Raw genomic sequence first — 25,432 nt, 5'->3', positions numbered from 1 at the left:
TGATGCACTGCAACCAAGCGATATGCAAACATCTGCTGCAAAAGCTGCTGCAGTAAAGCGCTGCTGCTAGGCGAGCTCCTTCCTGCTGCACGGAGCATCGCCAATGCCTCCCGATTGTGATCCGCAGGCCAAGCCCCGCTTTGCACTCAGCCCCCTTCACACTACTCCCGTGGAAGGACGCGCTCCCTCCCCGACAGGTAACCACGCTGGGGCCCTCACGGAAGGACAAAAGGCGACGGTGGGAGGAAACAAAGGCTGTCATCGCCTGACACGACGCTCCCTGGGCCGAGGGAAGGGGCTGGAGGGGACACCAGGGCAGAGCCCCCCCATACCGCCCCCGGGCCTCAGCCTCCCCGGCCGCCCGCCTGCCCACCTCGCGACCGCCATCTTGCTTGCGGCCGGCTACCCACAACCAAGATGGCGCCCGGGCGGTTGGCGGTGCCGGCACCGCCCCGCGCCGAGCGGAAGTGACGCGCCCCGCGGCGGCGGTCGTCCCTCCGCTCTCTATGGTGGTTGATTCTTTTTTCCCCGTGGGCCCCGCGTCTCTTCCTTCGGCGAGACGGGAAATGGCCGACGAGCAGCCATAAGGGAGCGGGGCCGCCGGGAGTTCCGCCCGCCAGGTGAGGAAGGGGCGGAGGGCAAGGGGCCGTGGCGAGGCTTGGCGGGACGCTGTCTGCGTGCTGGCGGCCGTACTCTGCCGCGGGGGAGGGGAGGGAGACTGAGACTGAGGGGCGGCCTCTTTTCCCCCGCGCGCGCGCGCGGCCGCCGCTCCGTTCTCCCCTCCCCCCTCCTCCTCCGCCGTGCGGTGCCGTCCCGCCCTTCCCCCGCCGCGTGACCTCCGCGCGCCGCAGCCATTATCCGCCGCGCCGCCCCCGCGCCCCAGGCCCTAAGGCGGCGGCGCCAACTGCCCCGGGGAGGAGGGGAGGGGCCGGGCCGCACCGCAGCCCCCGCTTCCTGCGGGAGTCGGGTCCAGCCGGCGGCGCTCTGCCCCGAGCCTGCACGGCGCCTCGGGAGCTAAGGTAGAGGAGAGGAGGGAGGGCGGCGGCCCGGGGCCGCTCCGGGCTCGTTGGGCCGCCCTAAGCTGGCCTTTCGCGGCGGGCCCACACACCTTCGGCCGGCTCCGCGGCCTTCTCCGCTTTTCCTGGGGGAGATGAGCCCGAGGGGTCGCCGAGCGGCGTTGGTCACTGGGTGGGCGACCGCTCTGCTGCCTTCGCGGGGTTTAAAGGGTACTGGAGTGAGGTGATGCTGCCCTGCGTGCTGTTGGCGTTGGGCCTGCGACAGGAACTTCCCCTCGGGCCTGAAAGCTGTTCGGGCCCTTGTGTCTTAATGCTGTGCTGCTGCTGCTCCCTTGCTGGGCCTTCACTGGCCTGCTTAGAAATCTCCCTCCGACCCCTCGCTGCTGGTGTTTGTGCCCCTCCCTAATCGAGGCTGTTATATTCCCAGACCTATCGCACCGTGGTGTACCACTGCTCCAGGCCTTTATTTATTGTTTGCTTCAGAACCCTTAGTTTTCATAAGGAAATCAGCTTTTTGTTTTGCATGTGGTGGTGATCCTGTAAGGCCTTGCTACCACTTGTCACTTCTTTATCACAAAGATCAAAGTTTTGCTCTAACAGTTAAATTTTCCTACAGGAGGGCCCAGGGGCATGCAAAACAAAGGAGTGCTCCACAATACAAACAGTCACTTATGGAGCTATTTAAGATTGAGTAATGGTTGGTTTGTTGTAGGAATATAAAAAACATCTCTCAGAAAAATTGTTCTCAATTTGGAAAGGGTTGATTTAGACCATGGGGTCTCAGGAAAGTACTGTCCAGCTGTTTTCCTTCTTGTGCTTCGTTTTTGTTGCATTAAACAAAGAGGGGATGAGTAAGAAGGGACAGAGATTCTGGCTTAGATTATACTTCGAACGTGTAGCTTCTAGTGGTGACAGGGGAAGAGTTGCTTCCTCCTACTTATCCCTTCTGGTGTTGAGTGACAGCAGCGCTGAGTGGCTGGAAAGAGTTCTAATGTGTTACATCTATCAAGTACTTGAGGGTGGCTGGGTCTCCTGAGCTGACGGTGGCTGGAGTAAAGCTTCTGAGAGGCTGGCTCCAGCAGTCCACAGGTGACGGCTGTGTCTGCCTTCCTTGGGAACGTGGCAGGGCATGCATACAGTGGGGAACATTCTGGTGCGGTGGGGCTGCAGAAAACTTAAGGCAGTTTGGGTCAGCAGCAGGGAGCTGTTGTTTGGTGATGGGTTACGCTTCTTGAGGTAGATTCGACTCAGGCTGGTTGTGAAGCAGCAGTTGTGCTTTATGAGCTTGTGGAATGCCAGAGAGCGTTTGGGATTTGTTTAAGTGTAGTGGAAGTAGGTAAGGGAAACCACTGAAGGATGTGAGACACTATTCAGTCTGTTAGGAGAGTTTTTCCCAAAGGTATTCAGAAGAGGTGCCTTGTTTTCTTGGCCATTGTGCTGGCATTGGCTCTCACCCAGCTGAGTGGTAAGCTGGATCTGGAAGGTAATGTGGCTCTGAAGTCAGCTTTGTCTTTCTCCTGATGTTTTTTATTCTGAATCAGTTCAGCTCACTTCGTACCTCTGCATATCAGTCCTTGGAGTGAGGAGGGGGAGGATGGCCCTTTGTGTCAGCAGACTATTGTAAAGAAATTGTAGAAACCACTCTTGAAGGGAGTATGAAAACATCTGATTAAGCAAACAAACAAAATAAAAAAGCAAGCCAAACAAAATAGCAGCAGTTCTCTTGTTGTGTTTTTTTTGTTTTGACAAAATTCATAGAAATAATCATTTTGATGTTTTTAGTTAGAAGAGAAATGTGGTTATGTTTGCCTCTAGTTTTACATAACAGAACAGCTATCAATCATACGATTATTCTACAGAGCTGCTCTTGCTTCTATTTGGAGATTGGTTTTTAAATAATTTTACGTATATTTTCTGTAGTCTTGTACTAAAAATGGATAAATTAGGAATTATATTTTTTTCACAAATCTTTATTTGACTGTTTCAGCTGAATTTTCATGCTGTAATTTTTTTATGTGAGTTTGTTCAGTTTTTGTAATCATTCAAGTATTATGAAGATGATAGGGAAGGTAGGAAATGGTTGATGATAGAAATGGTAGGGAAAAAAAATTGAAATAGGAAGAAAATATGTTCCCCAGCTCTTATTTGTACAGCCTGAGGTAGTTTGGTTAAGTTTGTTACTGTATTTCAATAGTATTTGTAGAATTCTGGGCAGTGATTATCCAGGAGGTTTACAGTTGCTAATGAACTGTGTTCTATTCTCATTTGTGATGTGCTGCTGTTAAACTTGGGGACATTTAAAACAAGAGGAGGTAGAGAATGGATAGAATGCGTGGTTATTTTATGGCAGATACACAAGTACTGAATAGGTACCTTACATTGCTGTCCTAAATAGACTGACTTCTCTTTAATTTAACATATGTATAATGAAAGACTATTAGGAATTCTGTAGCATTTCTTGAGGACAGGCTTATTCCCTGATTCTTGTTGTATAATCCTTTTTCTTTTGAAGCTTGGATCTCTGAATGAAAATGCATTTTTGACAACAGCTTGTGAATTTCTTTAACGAGATTTTTTTAATTAAATCTTATTGATAGCTTTCAAGTAATGCGTAAACAAGGGTAATAACAGCTATTAAATAAGTATGAGATAGCTAAAATAATAGTGAGCTGAGAGCAGTGTTTTGCTAGTATAAATTTGGATAACTAATCTAAAATACCCATTTAAGCTTCCATATGGTGTAGAATTTCTGAATTAGTGTGTTTAGCAGATATGTAGTGTCTGCAGTATCTGTCAGAAAGCTTTAACATCAGTGTAGTGAGAAAGGCTCATAAAAATATTCAAAAGGAATCGGAGACAGGTTTTTATCTTTAAGAATTTGGTGTGTTTGAAAGAAAAATACAGTGACATCTACTTCCTCATCATAGTGTTGCTGATTGTAGGGCATATCTTGTTTTTGCTTGGTGGCTGAGGCTGATTTAAGGCACCCGTACATACTGCTGTTGCATTAAGAAACTTGCTGACTGTTTGATCATTAATGTGACTCAGTATCCATTTCTTGAAAGATATGCAGCTGGTTGCGTCAAGGTTTGGTAGTATGCTTTCTTCAACAGCACTCTGCTTGCAGGTACTGTTAAAAAGCTTAAGATGTGAGTTTGTTGCTGCCTTTCGAAGCTAGTTTCAGGGAAGCCTTAGGATTGCACTGCTGCCAAAGGAAGCAATCTTGAGTGGTGGCTATCGCGGCTTACCCGTCATGGTCCAAATGCAGGGCTGTGTCATGAGCCATACTGAAAAATCACTTGTATTGTAACTAATCGCGTGATCCATATGTTTTCTGGTCTGGTTCACAGTGTGGCTGCTCAAATACTTTTGCTGCATAAGGAAGAAAACCATCAGGAATGTGAGTTACTAGACAGCTGGAAGGATGGTACTGTTTCTTTACACGAGTAGTGCCAGGTTGTTCTGACTTAATGTTGTGGAGCTACAGAGGCTTCCTTTGTAATAGCCAGCTTTCTTCTGACCCCGTGATGAAATGCTTGAGAGTTTAGCATCAATTTTCCCACATTTACTGCAGAAAGCAAGGGTCAAAGAAGCTCGAGTTACCAGAACCATGCAGATAACAGCATTGGTGTTTTAGATATAGACTGTGTTTCTTGCAGTTGTGGTTCCTTCTTTAAATGCTCAGCAGTAGGCATCTTGCATCACATTTTTCATGCACAGCTTTGCAACCTCTAGGTCTCTTGAGACTAGTCAAGAGATAAGCTTCATGCAGCCAAGTAAGAGAGGCAGCTGGTCTTTTGATTTGTGGATTAATGTTACTGCTTAGAAATGTGACGTGTACAGCATCTCTTTTTCGTTGTGTTGCCTGACATGATGTTGTGACTTCAGATTGTGACAGTGGGGACAAAGAGAGTCCCCAGGAAGAGACTGCTGGTGATGTAACTCTGTATGTACCACTGTTTTTCAAATTCTCTGTAATAGAGATCAATCAGCTATTTTAATTCTTGCACACTGTAAAAATATATACATAGGCAAACTTTTATTTAAAAAAGAAGTCTAAACAGTCTTTCCATTTCTGCTCCCGTGTGTGAAAGTTCTTTGGAAAAAGATTTTTTGCATGTCAAGTGTTTGCCTGTAGCAGTTAAATGGAAGCAAAACTAAAAGTAGTTGAGATTTTCTGTTCAGTATTTAAGGTTTTCTGTTTAACATTCTTTTGTTTTCAAGTCGTTGGCAAAAAGAGTAGCCATGGTACATCCCGTGGGTGATGCGAAAACTTGTCTAAGTTAGGATTCTGATTTCAGTTAGCAGCTGCCAAATGGTTTTAAAAGTTGGATGTGGAGAAAACATCAAAATGTAGTAAACATTGATTTTAAAATCTAGCACTGAACTTCAACCACTTAGCTGAAGCTTGTATTAATTTTTCTGTGTAAGAATGCTTTAATTAACCTTTGCTAGCTAATGCCATCTCACCTTTTGTCTAGACAAGATCTGAAATGGTCCGATACACTACTGTGCTCCTTCAGAGACTCATGCTTGCTGATGATGAGAAGTAAAAACTTTAACTTGTTAAAGCATATATTTTGTAAAAATTGGAAATATCTTGGTCACTACTAGTGAATGGTAAGTGGAATTTTGATAGCAGGGTTTATCAAAACAAGTGCTACTTTTTTTTTTTGTGTTCAGGTGTTCTCAATTTTTCCTTCATCTACAAGTGTGATTAGTTAACATGTTTGGCTTTAATGAACGTGTTACTGAAATGCAGAATTTCAAGGAGATCCAGCCTGTCTGTATCAAACTGGGACAAAATTCTGAGTCACTTTCATGGCATTTGAAAATTTTCTTAATGTCAAGTCAGATTACAAGTGTGTATTCGTGAATATATATTTGTATATTCTTAAGGCTTTGCAGTAATTAAGGTTGAGGCCAGTGAAAAACTCTTACTTTGGATAGTGGGTTTGTTATTTCAGTTATATTTTATTTCTGTTTACCTGTAAAAACTTCAATTTTTTTTGAGGAAGAAAATGCTGGTTATTTAAAGTCATGCAAATGTTTCCTATTTAAATAGGAAACTGTAACAGAGCAGTTCTTATATAAATGTTGCAGAGAAATCTAAAAATCTGCTGTTTTACTGAGCTCATATCCCATATCTTTTTTGGAAAAAAAAAAAAAAAGATCATTCCAGTTAAGTCCTAAGCTGTGTGTTAGAGTTCAAACTCTTACATGAATTTGCCACCTCATCCTCTTGACTGCATGCTGTCGTCTTTCTTTTAATCTCGATCTGGCATTTGTTTGGGTCTTTGTTAAGTCAGTTAACTTAACCATACGAAAGTGAACACTGAGCGTCTGTCAGAAACCTTTTAATTGAAGGACCTGAAGGGTTTAAGGGCTGAAGGTTATACAGCCCTGGAAGCAGGACTGAAGGACTGATAATGTATGGAAAGGAAGGAGCATTTGCTCTTGGCAGCAGCTAATGCATAAGCTGCTCCAAATCTCAATGTGTGGTTTCACTAGGCTAGGACTAAATATGCTGTTTATTGTGTTGATAAACAGTTTAATCTTTGAACCCATTTAAGCAGGAGTTAATGGTCTTTTCATGAAAGTACTTGTCTCTCATGTTCATTTTTTTCTATTCTGTAGGGATTTGTGTTGCTGAAAGCATAAACGGAGAATTATAAAATAACTGATTGACACAGACCTGTGGCTTGAGGTAAGGGGAATTTAATTCTATTTTCAAGTGCTCTGATGGAACCCAACCATTTAAAAAAAAATCAATGTTGCTTTTTTTTTTTTCTTAAAGTTTGTTAGTGGTAAACTGAATTATATAAATCTTACTGAGTTAAATGTATGTTCTGTAAAAGTCAACTGTTGTCTCATATGTAAATGTCAACTGTTGTACCATATATTCACTTGTTACGCATAAGAATGCAAATGTACAAACGCTGTTTGAAGCTATACAGGGAAAATCCAATATTCCTTTTCCTTTAAAACTGAAATTAGGTTGTGTAGACTTCTTGTATATCTAAAGTTTGGTCTGAAATTTCCTTTTAATAGAAAAACCTTTTTTCTCTTGCTCTAGGAAAATTGGTATACTTCATGTATTGTAGCTGTTTAAAGACTTGTCTATGAACTGGATAACATAAGAGATTGTAATCCATCTTCTGGGCATTTAATTGAGCACAAAGAATTAAAACCAATCTTCTGAGTTTATGTTCATTTACTTTCCTTTAAATGGAAGGAGCCTTTTACAGGCAGCTTATAATGTATTCTCTGAGTTAAATAGTTTTAGTCAATTGGAAAGCTAGTTTAGGCTAAAACTGTATTATATATTATTTAAAAATATATATAATATCTTTATTGCAATATATATTTTCCCTATGTTAGTTTCAGATGAGATTAGTCTCTTTGGGGCCACACAGACTCAATGCAACTGTGATGGGGGAAAGTTAAATGGGGCAAGAGTGACAGTGCTAGGGAAAGGTTGGTCTGTTTTTTTGTTTGAATTTGCTTAGATGTGTGTAAAATCTCTGTGATTTTGTTAACTTTGAGCTATAATTCAATTTGTCTTCAGTATTTCTTCCCAGATAATATATCAACTATATGCATAAAGTTCAGTGTAACAACAAGTGCTTGTTGTGTTGAGCTTGTATTTTCATTATGATAATTTGGAGATTTTATGCTTGTTTGCAATACAAAAGCTGAAAGTTGATTCTTTTTTTCCTCCATTTGTTTTAGTGGTTATTAATAATTGTAGTTAGCATATTAAGGGCTGAAAATGTGAATATGATTGTCAGCAGTTTATATTCGGTTGTTTTCCTGTGACCCATTATTTTCTAAATGGGGCAATCTCAAAAGAAAAAGTTAACGAGGCAAAATTGTTATTATTAAATGAAATTGGACAGTTTAAACATTGCTTTTTAAGAATATTTTAGACTTCCACTGAAACTTTGTGAAATCATAGGTTACAGAATCGCTGAATATCCTGAGTTGGAAGAGACCCTTAAGGATCACTGGGTCCAACTCCTGGCTCCACACAGGACCACCCAAAAATTAGAGCGTATGTTTGTGTGTGTTGTGTAGGCTTCTTGAACTCCAGCAAGCTCATTGCCGTGACCATTTCTCTGGGGAGGCTGTTCCAGTGTCTGACCACCCTTATCATGAAGAACCTTTTCCTGATATTCAATTCAAGCCTCCTTTGTCGCAACTTCATGCTGTTCCCTTCGGTTCTGTTGCTGGTCACCAGAAAGAGATCAGTACCTGTTCCTGTGCTTATCCTTTTGAGGAAGCCATAGGCTGTCATGAGATCTCCCCTCTTGTCTCCTTTACTCTGGGCTGAGTAAACCAAGGGTCTTCAGCTACTCCTCACACCTCTTCCCGTCTGGACCCTTTGCCACCTTTGCAGCGCTCATCTGGATGCTGTCTAATAGTTTTATGTCCTTTTTGTACCGTAGTGCCCAAAACTGCACATGGTACTCGAGGTGAGACTACACCAGTGCAGTGCAGTGTAGAGTAGCTAGAAATGCAATGCTTGATGGACCTCAGGATATGCTTGGCCTTCCTGGCTGCCTGGTCACATGTTCAACTTGCTGTTGACTAAGACCCCCAGATTTTTTTCATTTTGTCCAGAAGGATACTGTGTGAAACAAAATAGAATTGTCTTAGGATAGAAATGAACAAATGCTGAGTCAAATTCAAGTATAGGCTTGAATTGTCATGTAGCTTTGGGTAAAAAAAAAATCTTTCTACAGAGTGATTTCAGCCTAAGTAGTAGAAATTTCAAAGGTTTCATTTGAAGGAGGGCTGGGAGTACTTGGCAGTTCTGACCAATATTCTATATTCATAACTATAAACCATATAAATGAGCGGAATATTTAAATTTAGTTATAGCTTAGTTTTAGTTTAGATCTGGATCACAAATGTATAATGGTCTAGACTTGCGTTATTTCTTGTCCTAATTTGTAGAAATGTTTTTTTCCGTTGCCTACTTAACTCCTTTTACACAGGATCAGTTTGCAATTAAACCTGAGAAACCTGCTATCTTTTCAGACAAATAGCTTGCACTGTAGATGTGTTAAGTCTTATATTGTTTAAAGCGTTGTATGTTGAGATTTAAGTTGCTAATAAACGTATTTTCTTCAAAATTCTTCTGTTTAGGTAGTGCTATACATCTTCCTAATATTCTTGTTTTAAAGTATTATAATCTTATATTATTTACGTGGTCTCTAAATAGTTCCATCCCTCTTTTTCTCCTCCCTTCAACTGTTTTTCCTTCTCAGAAGAAGTTTATCTACTGGGAAAAATGGGTCGATCTAACTCTCGATCACATTCTTCAAGATCAAAGTCCAGATCTCAGTCCAGCTCTAGGTCAAGATCCAGATCACACTCTAGAAAAAAGAGATACAGGTATATTCATGTCATACTATGTGAAAAATTGTTTTTTGTGTATTGAGTTCTGTCTGGAAGTTTTTTTTCACTTGCATGAGGCTGGGATCTTCACTTTATAGACAATAACTAGTTTCTGCTTTGAGTAAAACTTCTGTTTGTTTGAAATTTGATTATTCTGCTCTTTTCCTGTATCTTTCCTGTACCTCGGTATAGTTTCAGAATGCTAATGGTTCTTCCTGATATGTTCTTGTTTTGATTCTTGCACCCTCTTTCACATGAGGTTTTCATTGTCCTGCCTCTTTCCCTGATAGTTTTTTCTGCCTTTCTCATGTAGCTTTTCAGGTCTGGAGTAACTTAAGGCTTCAGCAGATATACTTTACCTTGTCTTCTCAGTTGTCTCCAGTCTTTTCCTTCACTTTCTTACCATTGGACATAGCCACTTCTTTAATAAGAGGTGGCAGAATTCAGTGTTTACTGTCGTATCAGCTGCAGCTGTCTACAGGCTGGTATATTCAGTTAAATTGGAGGTGATCTAATGTCATGTTCCAGGCTGTGAACAGTGATCGATGGAGAACTGAGTGCCATGCTCCAGAATGGTGGTGATCTTTTAAAACAAACAAAAACAGCAGAGCAAGCCATTGAGGCTGGTAACGTCTTAATGATGTGATGCTGAAGTCTAAGTTTCACAATTCCTTGGAAGATCAATGTTTATTAAAATTCCTTATGAGATAGAGATCATATACTGCAAAATTTACTCGAAGGCTGTTATTCTGCCTTTACCATTCTGACTGTATTAGAGAGATCTGGCATTAAGTTTGAGGCACTTCTTTTTCTCTCTCCGGTTGTCGAATGTTAACATTTGTTTTTTAATTCTAGTTCTAGGTCTCGATCAAGGACATACTCACGATCTCGCAGCAGGGATCGTGTTTATTCTAGAGATTATCGCAGAGATTACAGAAATAATAGAGGAATGAGACGTCCCTATGGTTACAGAGGAAGAGGTAGAGGGTATTACCAAGGAGGAGGTGGTAGATACCATCGTGGAGGTTATAGGCCTGTCTGGAACCGAAGACACTCCCGAAGCCCTAGGCGTGGCCGTTCCCGTTCCAGAAGTCCAAAGCGAAGGTCTGTGTCTTCACAGAGATCCCGGAGCAGATCTCGTCGATCTTACAGATCTTCCAGGTCGCCGAGGTCCTCTTCATCTCGTTCTTCATCCCCATACAGCAAATCACCTGTCTCTTCCAAAAGACGTGGGTCTATGGAAAAGCAGGCAAAGAAAACTGAAGGGGCTCCTTTGCAAGATAGCCCTTTGAAAAATAAATCACAAGACGAACAGAAAGATACGTTTGAACATGACCCATCAGAATCTCTTGACGATTTTAATAAATCATCAGCAGCTTCTGGCGACATTTGGCCTGGCCTTTCAGCGTATGATAACAGTCCAAGGTCACCCCACAGTCCTTCTATTGCCACCCCGCCCAGTCAGAGTTCATCTTGCTCTGATGCCCCTTTGCTTAGTACAGCCCACTCAGCAAAGGACACACCTCAACATTCCCATTCCATTCAGCATAGTCCTGAGAGGTCTGGCTCTGGTTCCGTTGGAAATGGTTCTAGCCGTTACAGTCCTTCTCAGAATAGCCCATTGCATCACGTCCCTTCGAGGAGAAGCCCTGCAAAGACAATCCCATCACAGAGTGCTCCCCGTGAGGAGCCTCGAACACGTTCATTTTATCCCGAGACTGGGGAACAGGAAACTGTAAAAGGTGGAAAGTTTCTGAAAAGGTAGGAATTAAATCATAACATTAATGTTGCAACTAAAAAAAAAACAAAAAAACAACCTGTAACAGTATTTATTTATTTTTACAAGATCGCCGCTGTGCCTTGGAGAAGGGAATATGAAATACTGATGAATATCTTTAAGAATTTTAGTCTGGTTAGAATTGAGCTTTCTCCTCCTTTAGGATGTTTCAAGTTCTTGTTGGGTGATTAGTGGGGACAGAGACCAGTATCCCTATAGCACTCCTTCGTGTTTTTCGTTTGTGGTACATTTTCCTGTATTCCATTTACTGTTCAGAAAAGTATTAATTAATATTTTAATGAATGATGGATCAGGCTTGCTTGTTTGACACTGACTTCTGTTCAAGCACTTCAATGTTTTAATGTTTTATGTAATTTGAAATGCAAAGTCTGAAAACGGAGATGTATTACGATTGATTTTTGTTAACGTAAACAGCATTCACTGCTAATTGTATGGTGCTATGTGACAACTTTTTCTTGACTTGTGTTACTTAAGAAGTGGGGTAGGTCTTAATATTCTTGGGACATAATTCCACTGATGTGAGGAACAATGGAATGCATGCTTTTCCAAATTTGTTCTCAAAATATTTGATATACCTGATACAGCAGCAACTGAAGAAGGAATTTATCTTACATTATTGACGTTAGACTGTTTCTTTCTAATTTACCTTGCACTTTGGATTTATTAGAAAAATGAGTTATAGACAGATATAGATATAATTTTTAAATGAGTTTGCCCTGTCAATGATTTTTAGTATATGAAAATATACTGATAGAAAATGAAAGAAAATGTATCAAAAAGTCAGACTTGCTTGAGCTGAGACTTACTGCTTCTGGTGGATGTGTTTTGGACCTATGTGAAGATGTACAAGCTATAGCTAAAACCAATTTGTGAATGTAGTTAGGACATTCTGTTAATTCAGATTTGAGTTATCAGTTTTTATTATTTTAATGGGGAAAAAGGACTGGTGTAAGTGCATGTGAAGCTGTGTGCCAAATTAGAATGAACAAACTAACCACTAGCTCTCTTTACAAACTCTAGTGGAGAATTTCTACGTGTTCTACAGAAAGGCATTATTTTCTTCAGATGTTTCCACTAGTGCGTAGATGACAGTTAGTACAGTATGAACTGCGTGTGAAATTTACTTGAAGTTGAATGGCTCAGTGGAGTATGTTTTTTTCTTTTTGGTGTGGGATTGACGCAAAAGAGGAATGCAAGTGAACTGGAATGAATGCAATCCAGAGTTACCAGTCTCTTCTTTGCTATCCACAGGTACACAGATGAAGAGTCTAGAGTATACCTGCTTGATAGGGGTAATACCAGGGAGAAGGAGGCCCAGAAGGAGAGAGGATCAGAAAAAGGGAGGACAGAGGGAGAAAGGGAATGGGAGGATCAGGAAACTTTAGACTTTTTCGTTGATAAAGAGACTGGGAAAGAGAAGTTTAATGACTCTGAAGGGGAGGACACAGAGGAGACAGAGGATTACAGACAGTTCAGAAAGTCTGTCCTGGCAGATCAGGGTAAAAATTTTCCTACTGCATCTCACCGGAATGCTGAGGAGGAAGGAACCAAATACAAATCTAAAGTAACAATGAAGGGCAATAGAGAGAGCGATGGATTTAGAGATGAGAAAAGTTATAAGCCTAAAGAGACTGGCTATATAGCGGAAAGGCCTAGTACAACAAAAGATAAGCACAAGGACGAAGACAAGAGTTCTGAGAGACTAACGATGAAGAAAGAAACTCAGTCACCTGAGCAGGTAAAGTCTGAAAAGCTCAAAGAACTCTTTGATTACAGTCCCCCTCTACACAAGAATCTGGATGCGAGAGAAAAATCCACCTTCAGAGAGGAGAGCCCACTTAGGATCAAAATGATAGCCAGTGACTCCCATCGTCCTGAAGTTAAACTCAAAATGGCACCAGTACCTCTTGACGATTCCAATAGGTAAATTATTCCACTTGACAAAGTGGTTCTCCACCTGCTTGCACTGTCACTCATCTTTATTTAAACTAGTGGTTTCTTTTTGTGTGTCTTTTCTGTTGTTGATGCATTTTTAGACCTGCTTCCTTGACTAAAGACAGGCTGCTTGCTAGCACACTTGTCCATTCCATCAAGAAGGAGCAAGAGTTCAGATCCATCTTTGACCACATTAAGCTGCCACAGGCCAGCAAAAGCACGTCAGAGTCATTTATTCAGCATATAGTGTCCTTGGTTCATCATGTCAAAGGTATGTGTTCAATTTACTCATTCAGCAATAGCATTTAAGACTTAGCTAAGACTGTTTGCTGTCTGTAGTGCAGGAAGATTTCAGCCTTCTTAATGTTGATTTAGTTGAACTTTTCCTTTGAGGTATACATACAATAATTAGAGAAATAATAGCCACCAAAACAAGTGTCAAAAAAGCAAGCATTGTAGAGCATTAGAGTAGTCATACTATGTTTCTTGTTAAATTTTTAAGCCAAAGTAGCACATACTTTTGTTAAATTTTTTTAGTAAAGCTTAAGCATACTAAATTGCTTAATCTTTTTGCTTCAATTCTATTTGAATGTCATTTCACCACTTCATATAGCATTGCGTCTCCTTTTGGAGCACTTTAGAACTCATCCAAATGTTTATTGGAAAGCTGGTTTCGATCTCAAACTGATAAAGTGTAAGAAGTGGTTCTCTAAATGATCTTAAAATACACTGCTTCGTTTTATTCTTACTTAACAGTATTGTTGGATGTGAGAACCTGAAACTTCTAGAGATTTAAGTAAATCTCCATTAAATTGTTTATATGCTAATTATTTTCCAATTTAACAGTTGTGCCTGTTGCTTACTATAATAAAATTAAAGCACTTCCACACTTTTTGTGGAAAAAAACCTGACAAAGTGGGTGTATTTTATTCAAGTCACATACTGGCAAAGTTCATTCAAGAATACATAATTTCTTAAAATCCAGGTGAGGGTATCTAGAGTGTTTTTAATTTTTTTTTTCTTCTGTAGCATTGACTTAAATTTTACCAGGCTGTTGTCTTATTCTTGCATTTAATATACTATGAAAGAATTTGCTGGTGAACGTTACTTACCATATCATCATATAAAAGGGGAATGTCAAAAAATGCTAAATGAGGTGAGAAGTTTGGGTGTATCTATCTGTGTGCATTGTTTTAAATATACTTTAGCTTTTAAAGTAGGAAAGATTTTGGTGCTACAGGTGTATTTTTTCAAGTCTTATTTTGTTTTTGAAGTAACTCTAGGCAGCTAAAGCCAAATGACTGTTTTGAATTGCTTAGAAAAAAAGCAATAGTGGTAGTAGGTTATGTTAACATAGCAGACTCAAAATATTATTGGGACACTTGCTTAGAGTGTAACAGTCATTGCTAGAAAATAATTTTATTGATAAGAGATCAAAGTCTATATCCAATGAAAGCTTGGCTTAAATGGCACATGTAAACTGAAGGTGAAATATTATTGAAACTGTTATGTATTGATCACAAAATTAAGACTTTTTCTGTAGACTTGTGTTAAACAGATAACTGGTAAATATGACAGCTTAACAGAGTGTCTGGTCAAGTTTTTAGTATATGTAAAGTTATGACTGTTTTTTGAAAGGAGAACTTCTCTATGCGTTTCAAACTTACTGCGGTCTGTGATCAGATTTAGTAACTATTTTGACGATTTGAAGTTATGTTCATTATTGGTGTGATGCGACCAGTCTGAACAGCTCTTGATTAATGTAGAGCTGAAAATGCCCAGTGATGTTTTCTTTTTCATTATAAATAGGTCCTGGAATGTGTTTTGAAATGGCAAAATCCATGTTACAAAAGTAAAATAGCTGTTGAAAGATACAGATGCCAAACAGGCAAAGTTGAACCTTCTGTCTTCCTGGCAAAAATGGCATAAAAACAGAGTTGCTAGCTCAAATTCCTGTGTTTGATGGAATTATGATTGAGGCACTACCCTTGTAGTGGCCGTTTCAAGTTTTAATGGTTGGTTATGAGACAAATACTGGATGCCGGGCGGTAAGTTGATACAGATGTATGTTGACCTGTTAAGCAGATAGCTTGCTTCATATGTAACATTTCATAGCTCATGACTTTATGTATTTCTATATTACATTTAAACACATTTGTTGAGCTGGTTTGAAACCTTGAGTTTTGCTGTTGCTAATTTAACTGTCTCTGAAAGCAAGAGAAAATCTGTCAGAGAAGTTGTCAGGTTTGCCAAGATGCCAGATGCTTAAATGAATTTATTTACATTTGGATGTGTTAATTGTCTTGAATTGCTACTGTTAAAACTTCAAATCAAGAAATGGTATTATTTTAAGAAATGACTTGTTATTAGGTCATCCTTGTAGTTATTGAAACATACAGTACTTAAATGTTTTCACTGAATTAACACTAACTTAAAGTCGAAATGAGTTGTAAAATGTACTTCCTGCAAATATTCACGACTCGAAGTAATCTTATGTTTTTTTTTTCTTATGGATAAAGTAGAAAATCACTTAAATTGTTCCTTTATTTCATTAGAGAAAAATGTCACTGAAAATGAACAAATCTAATCCATGTATGATGCTTGAATTACATTTAATACAGCCATGGTGTAGCCATAAGTAGATTTGCAGTGATTCTGTGCACTGTATCTTTGTTTGGATTACAGAATGTGTAAGAATAGGAAAAGCCCACTCTTGCTTGTTGTTTTGATATTTTTACTGAAAATATTGTTTTTTTGCCTGCTACTTGCCTTTCTGTCAGGAGTAAAATACCTGTCAGTTGAATTAAACTAATGAAACAGTGTTTTTCTATTGTAACCAACAGAGCAATACTTCAAGTCAGCTGGAATGACCCTAAATGAGAGGTTCACTGCATATCAAAAAGCAACTGAAGAGCACTGCACTCGGCAAAAGAGCCCAGAAATACATAGGTATATGTTAATTGCTTATGTCTTAGATAATATCTGCTAATATTTCTTGTTCAAGAACTCAAAATATTTATTTCTGTTCTATATGTGATACTTCGTTGATTTCTGTGCAAATACAAACGAAAAAAAAACCAATTTGGAATAGCCAAACCAAAACACCAGCAACAAACCCTGGGGAAAAAAAACAAAACAAACAAAACCAAACAAAAACATTTCTGTAGAAGAAAACTCAGATGAATCAACTCTGGCTTCATCTGTGGCTTTATAGCACGTATCTTTTCTACCTCTGCATCTCATTTGGGTTATATTTACTTTTTTCACATATTCTCTCAAATATTGAGAGAGAAATGTCTTGCATGTACAGGGCTTCTTTTTTATCTTCAGCTTTATTCTTTGGTGTCAGATGTTCCATCTCGTATCACTTTAGTTTTTGTATCTATTAATTCATAGCAGTTTTTTCTCTTGAAATCAGAGAGCCTGGTAGGTAAGAATCATAGAATCACAAGGTTGGAAACGACCTATAAGATCATCTAGTCCAACCGTTTCCTCATCATCATTGCCACCACAAGCAAGATGATAGACATGCAGTTGTAATTTCTGATTGTGTGCTTTTGATTACATGATGCAGTGTATATTGTATTTGTGTTGTGTGTGATGTTATCTCAGCTTTCAACTTTGTAAGATCTCTTAACTGAGATCTTTAACTGTACAATAAGCTGTCGTTGATGGTGTGTTTTTTTTTTTTTGTTTTGAAGGTTGGATATCAAACTGGCTATATATATACTCATCTTCTGGAGTAATTGCTATCTTGAAATCTCTCTTGGAAATGTGAAAAATCAAACAGCCATTTTAGTGTATTTGTCTTCTAGTATACTTCAAAGAACAAAACCAATGTTTATAATTTTTGGCTTGCTTCTTGCTTCTTTTATATTCAGATGGTGGGACTTCATATGCAAGAGTTTGTTCTGCTGCTAAAGTGCCTTGTTATTCAGACTTCTGTTGATCTGTGTGAGGCCGTAAGCAGTTGCATACACGTATGGCTAGACACTGCTTTTATTTTACATTTAGGAGGATTGACATCTCTCCAAGTGCCCTGAGGAAGCATACCCGTTTAGCAGGTGAAGAGAGGGTCTTTAAAGAAGAAAGTCAAAAAGTAGGTTCTAAGTAAACGTTAAGTATCTATTTCTAAACTTAATGTGATATTTTTTTTTCCCCTTTGAATATGAACTTCTAACTTCATTTGAGTTTGTGGATCTCAGTCTTCTAGAACAACTTATGTTATGTGGAATATTCACATTCCAGACCTTTTTTCTGTGAGTCTTGCTAAGAAGCCAGTTTGTGTAGCACAATGTGAATATATTGAATTTTACTGAGGCAAAAAGAAAATTCAAAATGCCTCCTAACTTCCTTTCTTTTGGTTGTTTCTTGGCACATTTTGTGTCCAAGGACAATGAATGGGAGGAGAAAAAAGTGCTGATGTGCACAGTAGCGTGGCTGAATGTATAAAGGTACTTGTGCTCTGCTAGCAGTAATTAACTGGAAAAAATGGATACCAAGATATCCTACCAGAAAATATTTTACAGTCAGTCTGTATCAGATAGTAGATGTCCTGCTGGCTCAATGGAAACGCTTGTTTAAAATGCAAAATCTTAGCTGTACTCAGATTTAGCCTGTAAAGGGTGTTCACCTTAAGCTCAGTTTATGTGCTAAAGAGTTGTTGTAAATTCTGTCTCCTCTTCTTGAAAACTGAGGCATGGTTCACCCCCACAGATTCTCTTCTGGATGTTTTCTTTCAAAATCTTAGTCAGAAACATATTTCTGCTTACAGGGAGATAAAAAATTAAGATGTGATTCTGCTGATCTTCGGCATGACATTGACCGCCGTAGAAAAGAGCGAAGTAAAGAGCGAGGAGACTCAAAGGGCTCCAGGGAATCCAGTGGGTCAAGAAAGCAGGAGAAAACTTCAAAAGATTACAAGGATTACAAATCTTATAAAGATGACAGGTAAATGTTTGAAATCTCTAGGTTTTTAGTCTCTAATTAACCTTTTGTAATTGTAAGCTTAATTGCTTTCAATTTTCGATGTTTAATGGAATGTTTAAATTTAAACAAATAAAATTATTTGTTTTACAGCAAATATGTATTATCTGTCTTTTACACGGCTTATGGTGGATGAGGACAAAAACTTTGGAATAGCAAGCTAACACTGAAAAAAAAAATGACAAATTAATCTGTCCTATTATCCAGGCTACATCAGGAGGTTGGACTTCAATGCAGTACATTTCTATAAACAATTTGTGTAAGAACTTTGGTTCGTTATGCTTGATTCCGCACTTTTTCAACTCATAACACCCAGAGTATGAGAATCTTACTGATACTTAGATTTAACATGGGTGAGAAGGGGAATCTTTTTATTTTTTTCTCTCCTAAAGCCAGTGGTCTATTTTCTAAGGAAAAAAAGGTTAGCATATTTCAGTGGATACTTTGTAGCAGTGGTAAGAGTTTCATCAGGTATAACCTTCCTTTGAGTAATGTTGTCTTTTAAGTTGGGTCAAATTAGAACTTTAGGGAATTACCAAAAGTCTTGCTGTGGGATTTATTATCCTGCTTTGTACTGGGTATACAATGAATACTTACACTTCCTGTTTCCCATATACTTTCTGACTCTGGTATCCACATTACCTTCCACTGGCAATGCCCACCTTCGTTGGGCAGCCCATACTGTATGCTCTCAACAGTATGCAAACTGAATTATGTAAAATTTCTGTAAAGCTTTGCCTTGAGGGTTTTCCTCCCTTTGGCTTCTGTTTTTTTCTTTCTGCCTCAGTGAAAGGCAGATCTTAAAAGTAACAGAACCTCTTAATGGCAACCTAGAAAAATTCTGCAGTTTGCAGACTGCTGTTTTCCAACTCACTAGCAGTAGTGTATGTTTAGTCCATTTAAATGGCTAAGAAGAGGCTGGAAAGTGAAACTATATCTTGCCTTAGCATCTGAAATGCATTACGTGTATGTGTGGTTTTATAACCAGATGGGGGATAGCTTTTTTAAATATAAAGAAACCCCTTTTAGTATAGCATGTTACAGTCTATCTTGTGCTTTTAAAATAGCACACAGTGTATCATTTTATTTTTCAGTAAGCAAAAAAGAGAGCAAGACCGTGCTAGATCTTCTCCATCTTCCTCTCCATCTGCTTCTTCATCCAGTTCTCGAGAAGAAAAGGATTGCAAGAAAGAAAGAGATGAAGAGTTCAAAACTCACCACGAACAGAAAGAATACTCTGGTTTTGCAGGAGTCAGCAGGCCAAGAGGCACCTTTGTAAGTTGCATTTCTCCTGTTCTTCCCCCAGATGGTGAGGACTGCAACAATAGTATAACAGATTAAATGAATTGTTGCAGTACTTAATGTTAGTGTAGACCTTATTCATAGTTGTGATTTCTTTTATTTTACATGATGTACCACTTCTGCAGTGCTTTTCTTTCGGCCTTATCCAATAGAAATCTTATTTGGTGTGTAAATATTCAATAGTGCAGTATTAGAGAGCCTAGTGTTAGGATTGGAAAAATGATTTCTGTTTTATTCCTTCCTTGCTGTTTTGTAATTACACTGTATCCTAACAGGATATTAAAATTGACCTTTCTACAAAGATGAAATCTTGTGATCTATTACCTGTTACTCTCTACAGTTTTTCTTTTCTCCATAACTTTCAATTTCATTTTGATCTCCTTTGTGTGTGATGTCTGCAAATCATTTAATAGAGAACGGTGCACAATAAAACGTGGGCACTAATGTTGAAAAAGAACTATACTGAGGAGAGGAGAAGGTATACTTGCTGCTATCCAGTGTTTCTGTAGCCTGGACTAGCCACAATAAGCATGCAAGCATATTAATGTAGCTCAGGAATGTGTTTTAGCATTGAGATTTGGAAAATACCATGTTGACCTTCATGGTCTTCATAGCATTTTTAAGGGTAAAAATTGCATGTTAACGTAACTTACTAGGAAATGTAGCAGTGTTAGAACAGATTAAGAAGTAATAGAAAAGGCTTTGGAAATAAAAACATTATGCAAAAATTAAAAATACCTTAAAGGTCTGTTTGTGGGTGGACAAAAGACAATGGCTAGGAGTAATTGCATGCTTTTCCCAATAGTTCCTTTGTGTAGCCTGCATTTAAGACAAAATAAGGTAAAGAGGCATTGTTTGATATAAACATACCTTGTTTGTAGTAGTGCAGAAGTTTTGAACTGCAGAGAAGAGAGTGTCTTAAAATGCGTGTGAGATGTGCAGCACTTAAGGTTTGAATTTTCAATCTTGAGAGTTATAACTACTTTAAAAAAAAAATAATAATAATCCAAATGCCAAATTTCTAATGCTAAAAATTCAATTTTTCCTCTTTCTTGTTCTTATATGTAATTAACAAAGGGACAGGTGTGTGGTGTAAATGTATCCACACTTGGATGGTGCAGATACTGTGTGTGACTACCACCCAGTTCCGAGGAGCATAACCTGGTTGCCCATGGTTAAAAATAGAGCTTAAAATCCTCCCCTCATGAAGAGAATACGTTTTTTTTTAATCTCATAATCAGTGCCAGCTTTACTGCTTTATAAAATCAGATTATACGTGTCTTAAAGAGAGATAGTACTTCATGTGAAATTTAAGTAGCTATGAAGTGGAAATGTATTAGTTACCAATAATATGACTAATGGTGACTGCCAGTTATGACTGCATTAATAACTGATTGATGTCCTGTAATGACGTGCGTGGTCACACAAATGCTTATCAACCAAACTGAAGTACTTAAATAGGTCAACCTGTTGATTTTAATATTCTACTTCAGGGTACAGAGTGGGTAGTATTGTAAGATACTACTAGGTGACTAATGTAGAAATGTTGTGATTTAGGCTAATAGCGTCTGAATTCAAAGTAAGTACTTCTTTGGTTTTGGAGTAAAGAAAATGTTTTTGTTGTAAATACTCCCTAAAATAGGAAGCTGTAACACCATGGGGAGAGTGTGGCTGACTGGGTAGAGGAAGTCCTTCTGTAAGCTAAACTGTCAGTTTGCTGCTAAGTTAGTGTTGACTTTTCACTAATGCTTACTGATAGGCTGAAATGCTGAATTCTGTGCTTGTTATGTGTAGCATAAAGCCATAAATGCTCTGAATAATTTTGAAGTAGGAAAATAGAACTAAGGATAAATAGAATGTTTTTAGTTTCTGAAGTATATTGGAAGGTTTTGTAGCCTTTTACTTTTTCAGACTGATTCAAAGCACTTTTAAAGCTATCCAGCATAAATTCTACATTAGATGTTGGAGCTTACTGGAATTAGGTGTGCATAGAACTTTTTTTCTTCAAGTTAATTACATCTGTCTGTTTATGGGGCATACTTAGTTTTAATAAATGAAATTAATTTCCAGTCCTAGTTCTGTTAGCTCTGAAGACCCAGTTCTGTAATTAATTAATTAGGTTGTATACAGAAAACATGTTGTGTGGTAAGTTTTTAATAATCTTATCTTTCTAACCTCACTGTTCTTCTCCTAAGTGGGGAATGTGTGGATAAATTCGTGCATAAGTCTTTAGCTTGCAGAAAGTACTGGTTGCTGAAGAAACTGGATGTATTACTGCTCAGTGTACTCTGAGTTAAATATTTTCTGTGTTGCAGTGAAACTTTTTAATCTTGTCATCTTAAAGTTCTGTTAGTTTATGATAAAGAACACTAAAGATACTTCAAGATTGTTGCTCTGCACAGTGGAGAGTTGGTTTTTGGGTTAAGGAGTGTTCACTCATTTGAAATGTAATCTGTCTTAAAATGCATAACTGAATCTTAGTTGAGAATGAGTGGCACAAAGCGTACAGTTACTTGCAGAATGCATTATTTGTATGTATTCTAAAATCATTTTCTCATGACAGATATGATTGTCTCCCTAAGTGACTTCACTTTCCCCCCTGGAAGTTTTTTTTCCCCCCCTTTAAGTCTAGGTTTTTCTGTTTGTTTTGTCTGCAAACAGCTTCAGAAGCTTATTCTGACCTTTGTTGCAGCAGACTGACTTACCAGCAGTCAAAAGAAATTTCACTTTGGTGAATGTAGGTTAATTTATACCAAGAACTCAGATATACTTGCTTTATCTCTTACGTTAAGTAGAATCATTATTTTGAAGTGAATGCTTGAATGTATTACTTAAGGTAGTATGTGACTTTTTTAAAAATAGTTTTATATTTTTAACTGAGAACAGAATGAGCATTTTCAGTACAGAAAGCTTGAGCGTTTTGTTGTGGTTTTATGTAAATGGCTTAAATAAAATAACATTTTGGTTAATCAGTTTCGAATTAGGGGCAGAGGAAGAGCCAGAGGAGTCTTTGCTGGAACAAATACTGGTCCCAGCAACTCAAATACTACTTTTCAAAAGAGACCGAAGGAAGAGGAGTGGGATCCTGAATATACCCCAAAAAGCAAGAAATATTTCTTGGTGGGTGTAGAGAATTCTATCTTATGCATGCTTTTGGTTTTTCCGAGTGCGTTTTTATGTCTGGTGTTAAGGAGATTGACAACTACAAAAGTTGCATGTTGAGAGAGTAACTGCAGTTATGTAATCAAGAAAATACCCGAGTTCTTGCAGTGCCTAGTTCAGCTTGTCTTTCTGCAGCAGGCTGGAAATAACTGAAGCTTAAGGTAGAATTCTTCTCTAAAGCATATTTTTCAGTGAGATAGGGAAGAAGGCATACTCTGGCAAAAAATACGAAAAACAAAAGCAAAAAGACTCGTGCTGTGCCTTCGTGGATTTATCTCAGTTTGGCATTCAAGCTTTGTTTTTACATTCATTTAGAAACACACAAAGATGAAAGATCAGGAAAAGTTAACATGTTTGTGGATGGATGTTGACCAACTCTGCTATTAGCAGCCTTTCTATTCTTACCTGAATAGTATGATAGGCATAAGTGATCTTAGTTATGCCTTTTTTTTCCCCATCTGGATTTAATTAATGGAGGACTGTTGATACAACTAACCAGTGAGTAGCTTAGTGTACTGAATATTTAATCTCTGCTGCAGCTGATTTCCCTAACAATGCCAACTTCTAAGGATATTGTTTCACCATTGAAAAACATTAGTTAGCGAAGATAAGACCTTTTCCTATAGTATTTTTTTCCTCACAAATATATTAACAGGTAATCCAATAAATAACACAACTTCAATTTGCATGTGTATACAAAGTTTTCTCCCTGTTTCCACCTGCATATAGTGACATGTGATCAACTGTTCACAAGGAAGTTCCATGATAGCTAGAAAAAAAAATGACTGACTAGAGCTGTTACTTTTTACATATTCAGGAATGTTTGTTTAAAAAAAAAAAAAGCCACCTTGTAAATACTTGAATGGTATATAATGGTAAGCTACTTATGTTAAACAGTTTAGATTGCTTTCCAAATCACAAGTTAAAAAAGTAGATATTGGAACAGGTGTTCATCATTCTTCCTAGTGTAAACATTTAATATTAAACGATTTTCTATTGTGTCCACATATGGAATGTTTGTCAGACATGCCCAATTCTGTATTTAGCAGCAAGATAGCAAATGTAATGCTGACTAACCATAACTATTGTTAATATCAGATCTCAGTAGTTTAAAAATGATGTGCAATACCTTGCACAAGCGAAGCAGGGTTTCTGAAAGCTTTCAGTTATCTTTCCTTAAGTATAAAGATTCTCTCTGCCTTAAAGTAAAAAAATAAAAAATAAAAAGCACATTCCTACAGTTCCTTCCTTTAATGTTTTTTCCTTGCTGAAAACTAGTGAGTTCTTTTTTCTGATGACCGGAAAAATAAGTGACAGTTTTGGTTTGTTACTTACAGTGGACGTACCCACAGCTAATAATGACTCTTAAATCAGGTTTTTCAAGGTACTTTTAGTTATAGCATTATGAATTGCAGGGATATGTTTTTTCGTAATATAATATACAGATTATCTGAATTGTTTTCAATTTTTTTCTTAATTGTTTTTTTTTCTATACGTGTAAATTTGGTTCAGAGTACAGCATTTAAGAGGTGTTGTAACCTTATTGTTTGGTATATTATAGCATGATGACAGAGATGATGGTGTGGATTATTGGGCCAAACGAGGAAGGGGCCGTGGTACTTTCCAGCGTGGCAGAGGGCGTTTTAACTTCAAAAAGTCAGGTAGCAGTCCGAAGTGGACACATGACAAATACCAAGGGGATGGGATTGTGGAAGATGAAGAAGAAACGATGGAGAACAACGAAGAAAAGGACAGACGCAAGGAGGAAAAGGTAAGCGGTTAGTGAAGTGCAAAATACATAAATTTTCTTACAGAATCTCAGGTGGTTGTTGGAGGGGAGGTGACAGATCACTTGGAAAAATATTTTTAGTGTTTGGTTATTAACAGTTTACAAGAAGACTGTTTTCTTTCTTTCTGCAGGAATAACCCTGGAAGAAAGCTGAAAGAGCAGCTTTTGCACCACCCACACAACATTTTTAATATGTTCTTTTTGTTGTCAAATGAATGTAAGCATTTTACTTAAATTTTACTGTTGGAAGTAGTTTAGAAGGATTGTTTTTCTGTTTTAAGCCTTTAGGAAAAAAAATCTTGATATAGTAAACTATGTTAATGATCGTACAGTTAGAAAGTAAAATATTTGTAACAACTTTTAAGAAATTTTACTGTTTGTTATATGCAGTGTAATTCTGCTTTGTCCAAATACATGGTCAAGTACAACTCTTAAAAGTTTTGATTCTCCCCTATGTCTGTGTTTTATTCTGAAGTAAACTTCCAGCTCTGCACACCTGAAATCTTGGAGGAGCATTTTTTATCAGCTGATTACTACTTCTGTGTTGCTTTTTTTTTAATTAAAAGCGTTTTTAACTATAGTTATCCAGTCATAATGTGAATACAAAGTCATGTATGAGGTTGATTATACATTAGTTCACAAGAACCACATTTACAGGAGGTCTTGAAATGATAAATTGATTCTTGATTCTTCTTCTCACATTAGAGAGAGAAACTAAAAGACTGTAACTGTCACTGTCCTATAGTAGCCTGAGGAATACATATGCATGTGAATTCTTCAGTGAGTTTCAAGATTATTTCTCTTTTGGAATGTGAATTTTAGAAACCTATTTCCAAACCACTGGTGCTAGAAACTCTGAACAGGTCTGAAAACTGGAGTGCTGTCTGCCATTTCTACAGTTGGTAGAAAACTATCTACAGCTGTCTTAATTCTGTAACTCATGTCCATAACAGGTTAGTCATGTATTATGGATACCTTGTGATGTCTTCCATCATCTCAAGACACTTATTTTGTCAGGGGTAACATAGTACTATGTTTAAG

General features: G+C 38.3%; 1 protein-coding gene across 14 annotated transcripts; it reads left to right on the top strand.

The window, feature by feature from the left end:
- The first annotated feature begins 156 nt into the window (after positions 1-156).
- BCLAF1 (BCL2 associated transcription factor 1) lies at positions 157-24,893 on the top strand. 14 transcript variants are annotated; one of them, XM_042862250.1, is made up of 14 exons: positions 157-197; positions 5,498-5,636; positions 6,654-6,723; positions 9,290-9,416; positions 10,275-11,180; positions 12,469-13,140; positions 13,254-13,423; positions 15,996-16,101; positions 17,167-17,251; positions 17,927-18,102; positions 19,233-19,413; positions 22,414-22,560; positions 24,164-24,373; positions 24,523-24,893. In XM_042862250.1, exons 4-14 carry the CDS (start codon positions 9,313-9,315, stop codon positions 24,526-24,528), a joined length of 2,763 nt encoding a protein of 920 aa, XP_042718184.1. In that variant the 5' UTR covers positions 157-197; positions 5,498-5,636; positions 6,654-6,723; positions 9,290-9,312; the 3' UTR covers positions 24,529-24,893. The 14 variants fall into 14 exon arrangements, 12 of the variants coding, with proteins under 12 accessions (XP_042718184.1, XP_042718186.1, XP_042718190.1 ...); XM_042862253.1 differs by lacking the exon at positions 157-197 and adding an exon at positions 483-620 and having other exon boundaries at positions 9,293-9,416; XM_042862247.1 differs by lacking the exon at positions 157-197 and adding an exon at positions 483-620.
- Positions 24,894-25,432: the final 539 nt, after the last annotated feature.

The sequence above is a fragment of the Lagopus leucura genome, unplaced genomic scaffold, assembly GCF_019238085.1.
Source record: "Lagopus leucura isolate 7727_CA_CO unplaced genomic scaffold, USGS_WTPT01 Super-Scaffold_73, whole genome shotgun sequence".
Lineage (NCBI taxonomy): Eukaryota > Metazoa > Chordata > Aves > Galliformes > Phasianidae > Lagopus > Lagopus leucura.
The sequence above is the reverse complement of the archived record's forward strand: the minus strand, read 5'-3'. Positions and strand labels throughout refer to the sequence as shown.

Bases quoted from the DNA above. Each gene is read 5' to 3' on its own strand.
- BCLAF1 (XM_042862250.1), top strand. From the start codon at position 9,313: ATGGGTCGATCTAACTCTCGATCACATTCTTCAAGATCAAAGTCCAGA. The intron at 9,417-10,274 runs GTATATTCATGT...TTTTAATTCTAG, and splicing joins TCTAGAAAAAAGAGATACAG to TTCTAGGTCTCGATCAAGGA. The intron at 13,141-13,253 runs GTAAATTATTCC...ATGCATTTTTAG, and splicing joins CCTCTTGACGATTCCAATAG to ACCTGCTTCCTTGACTAAAG.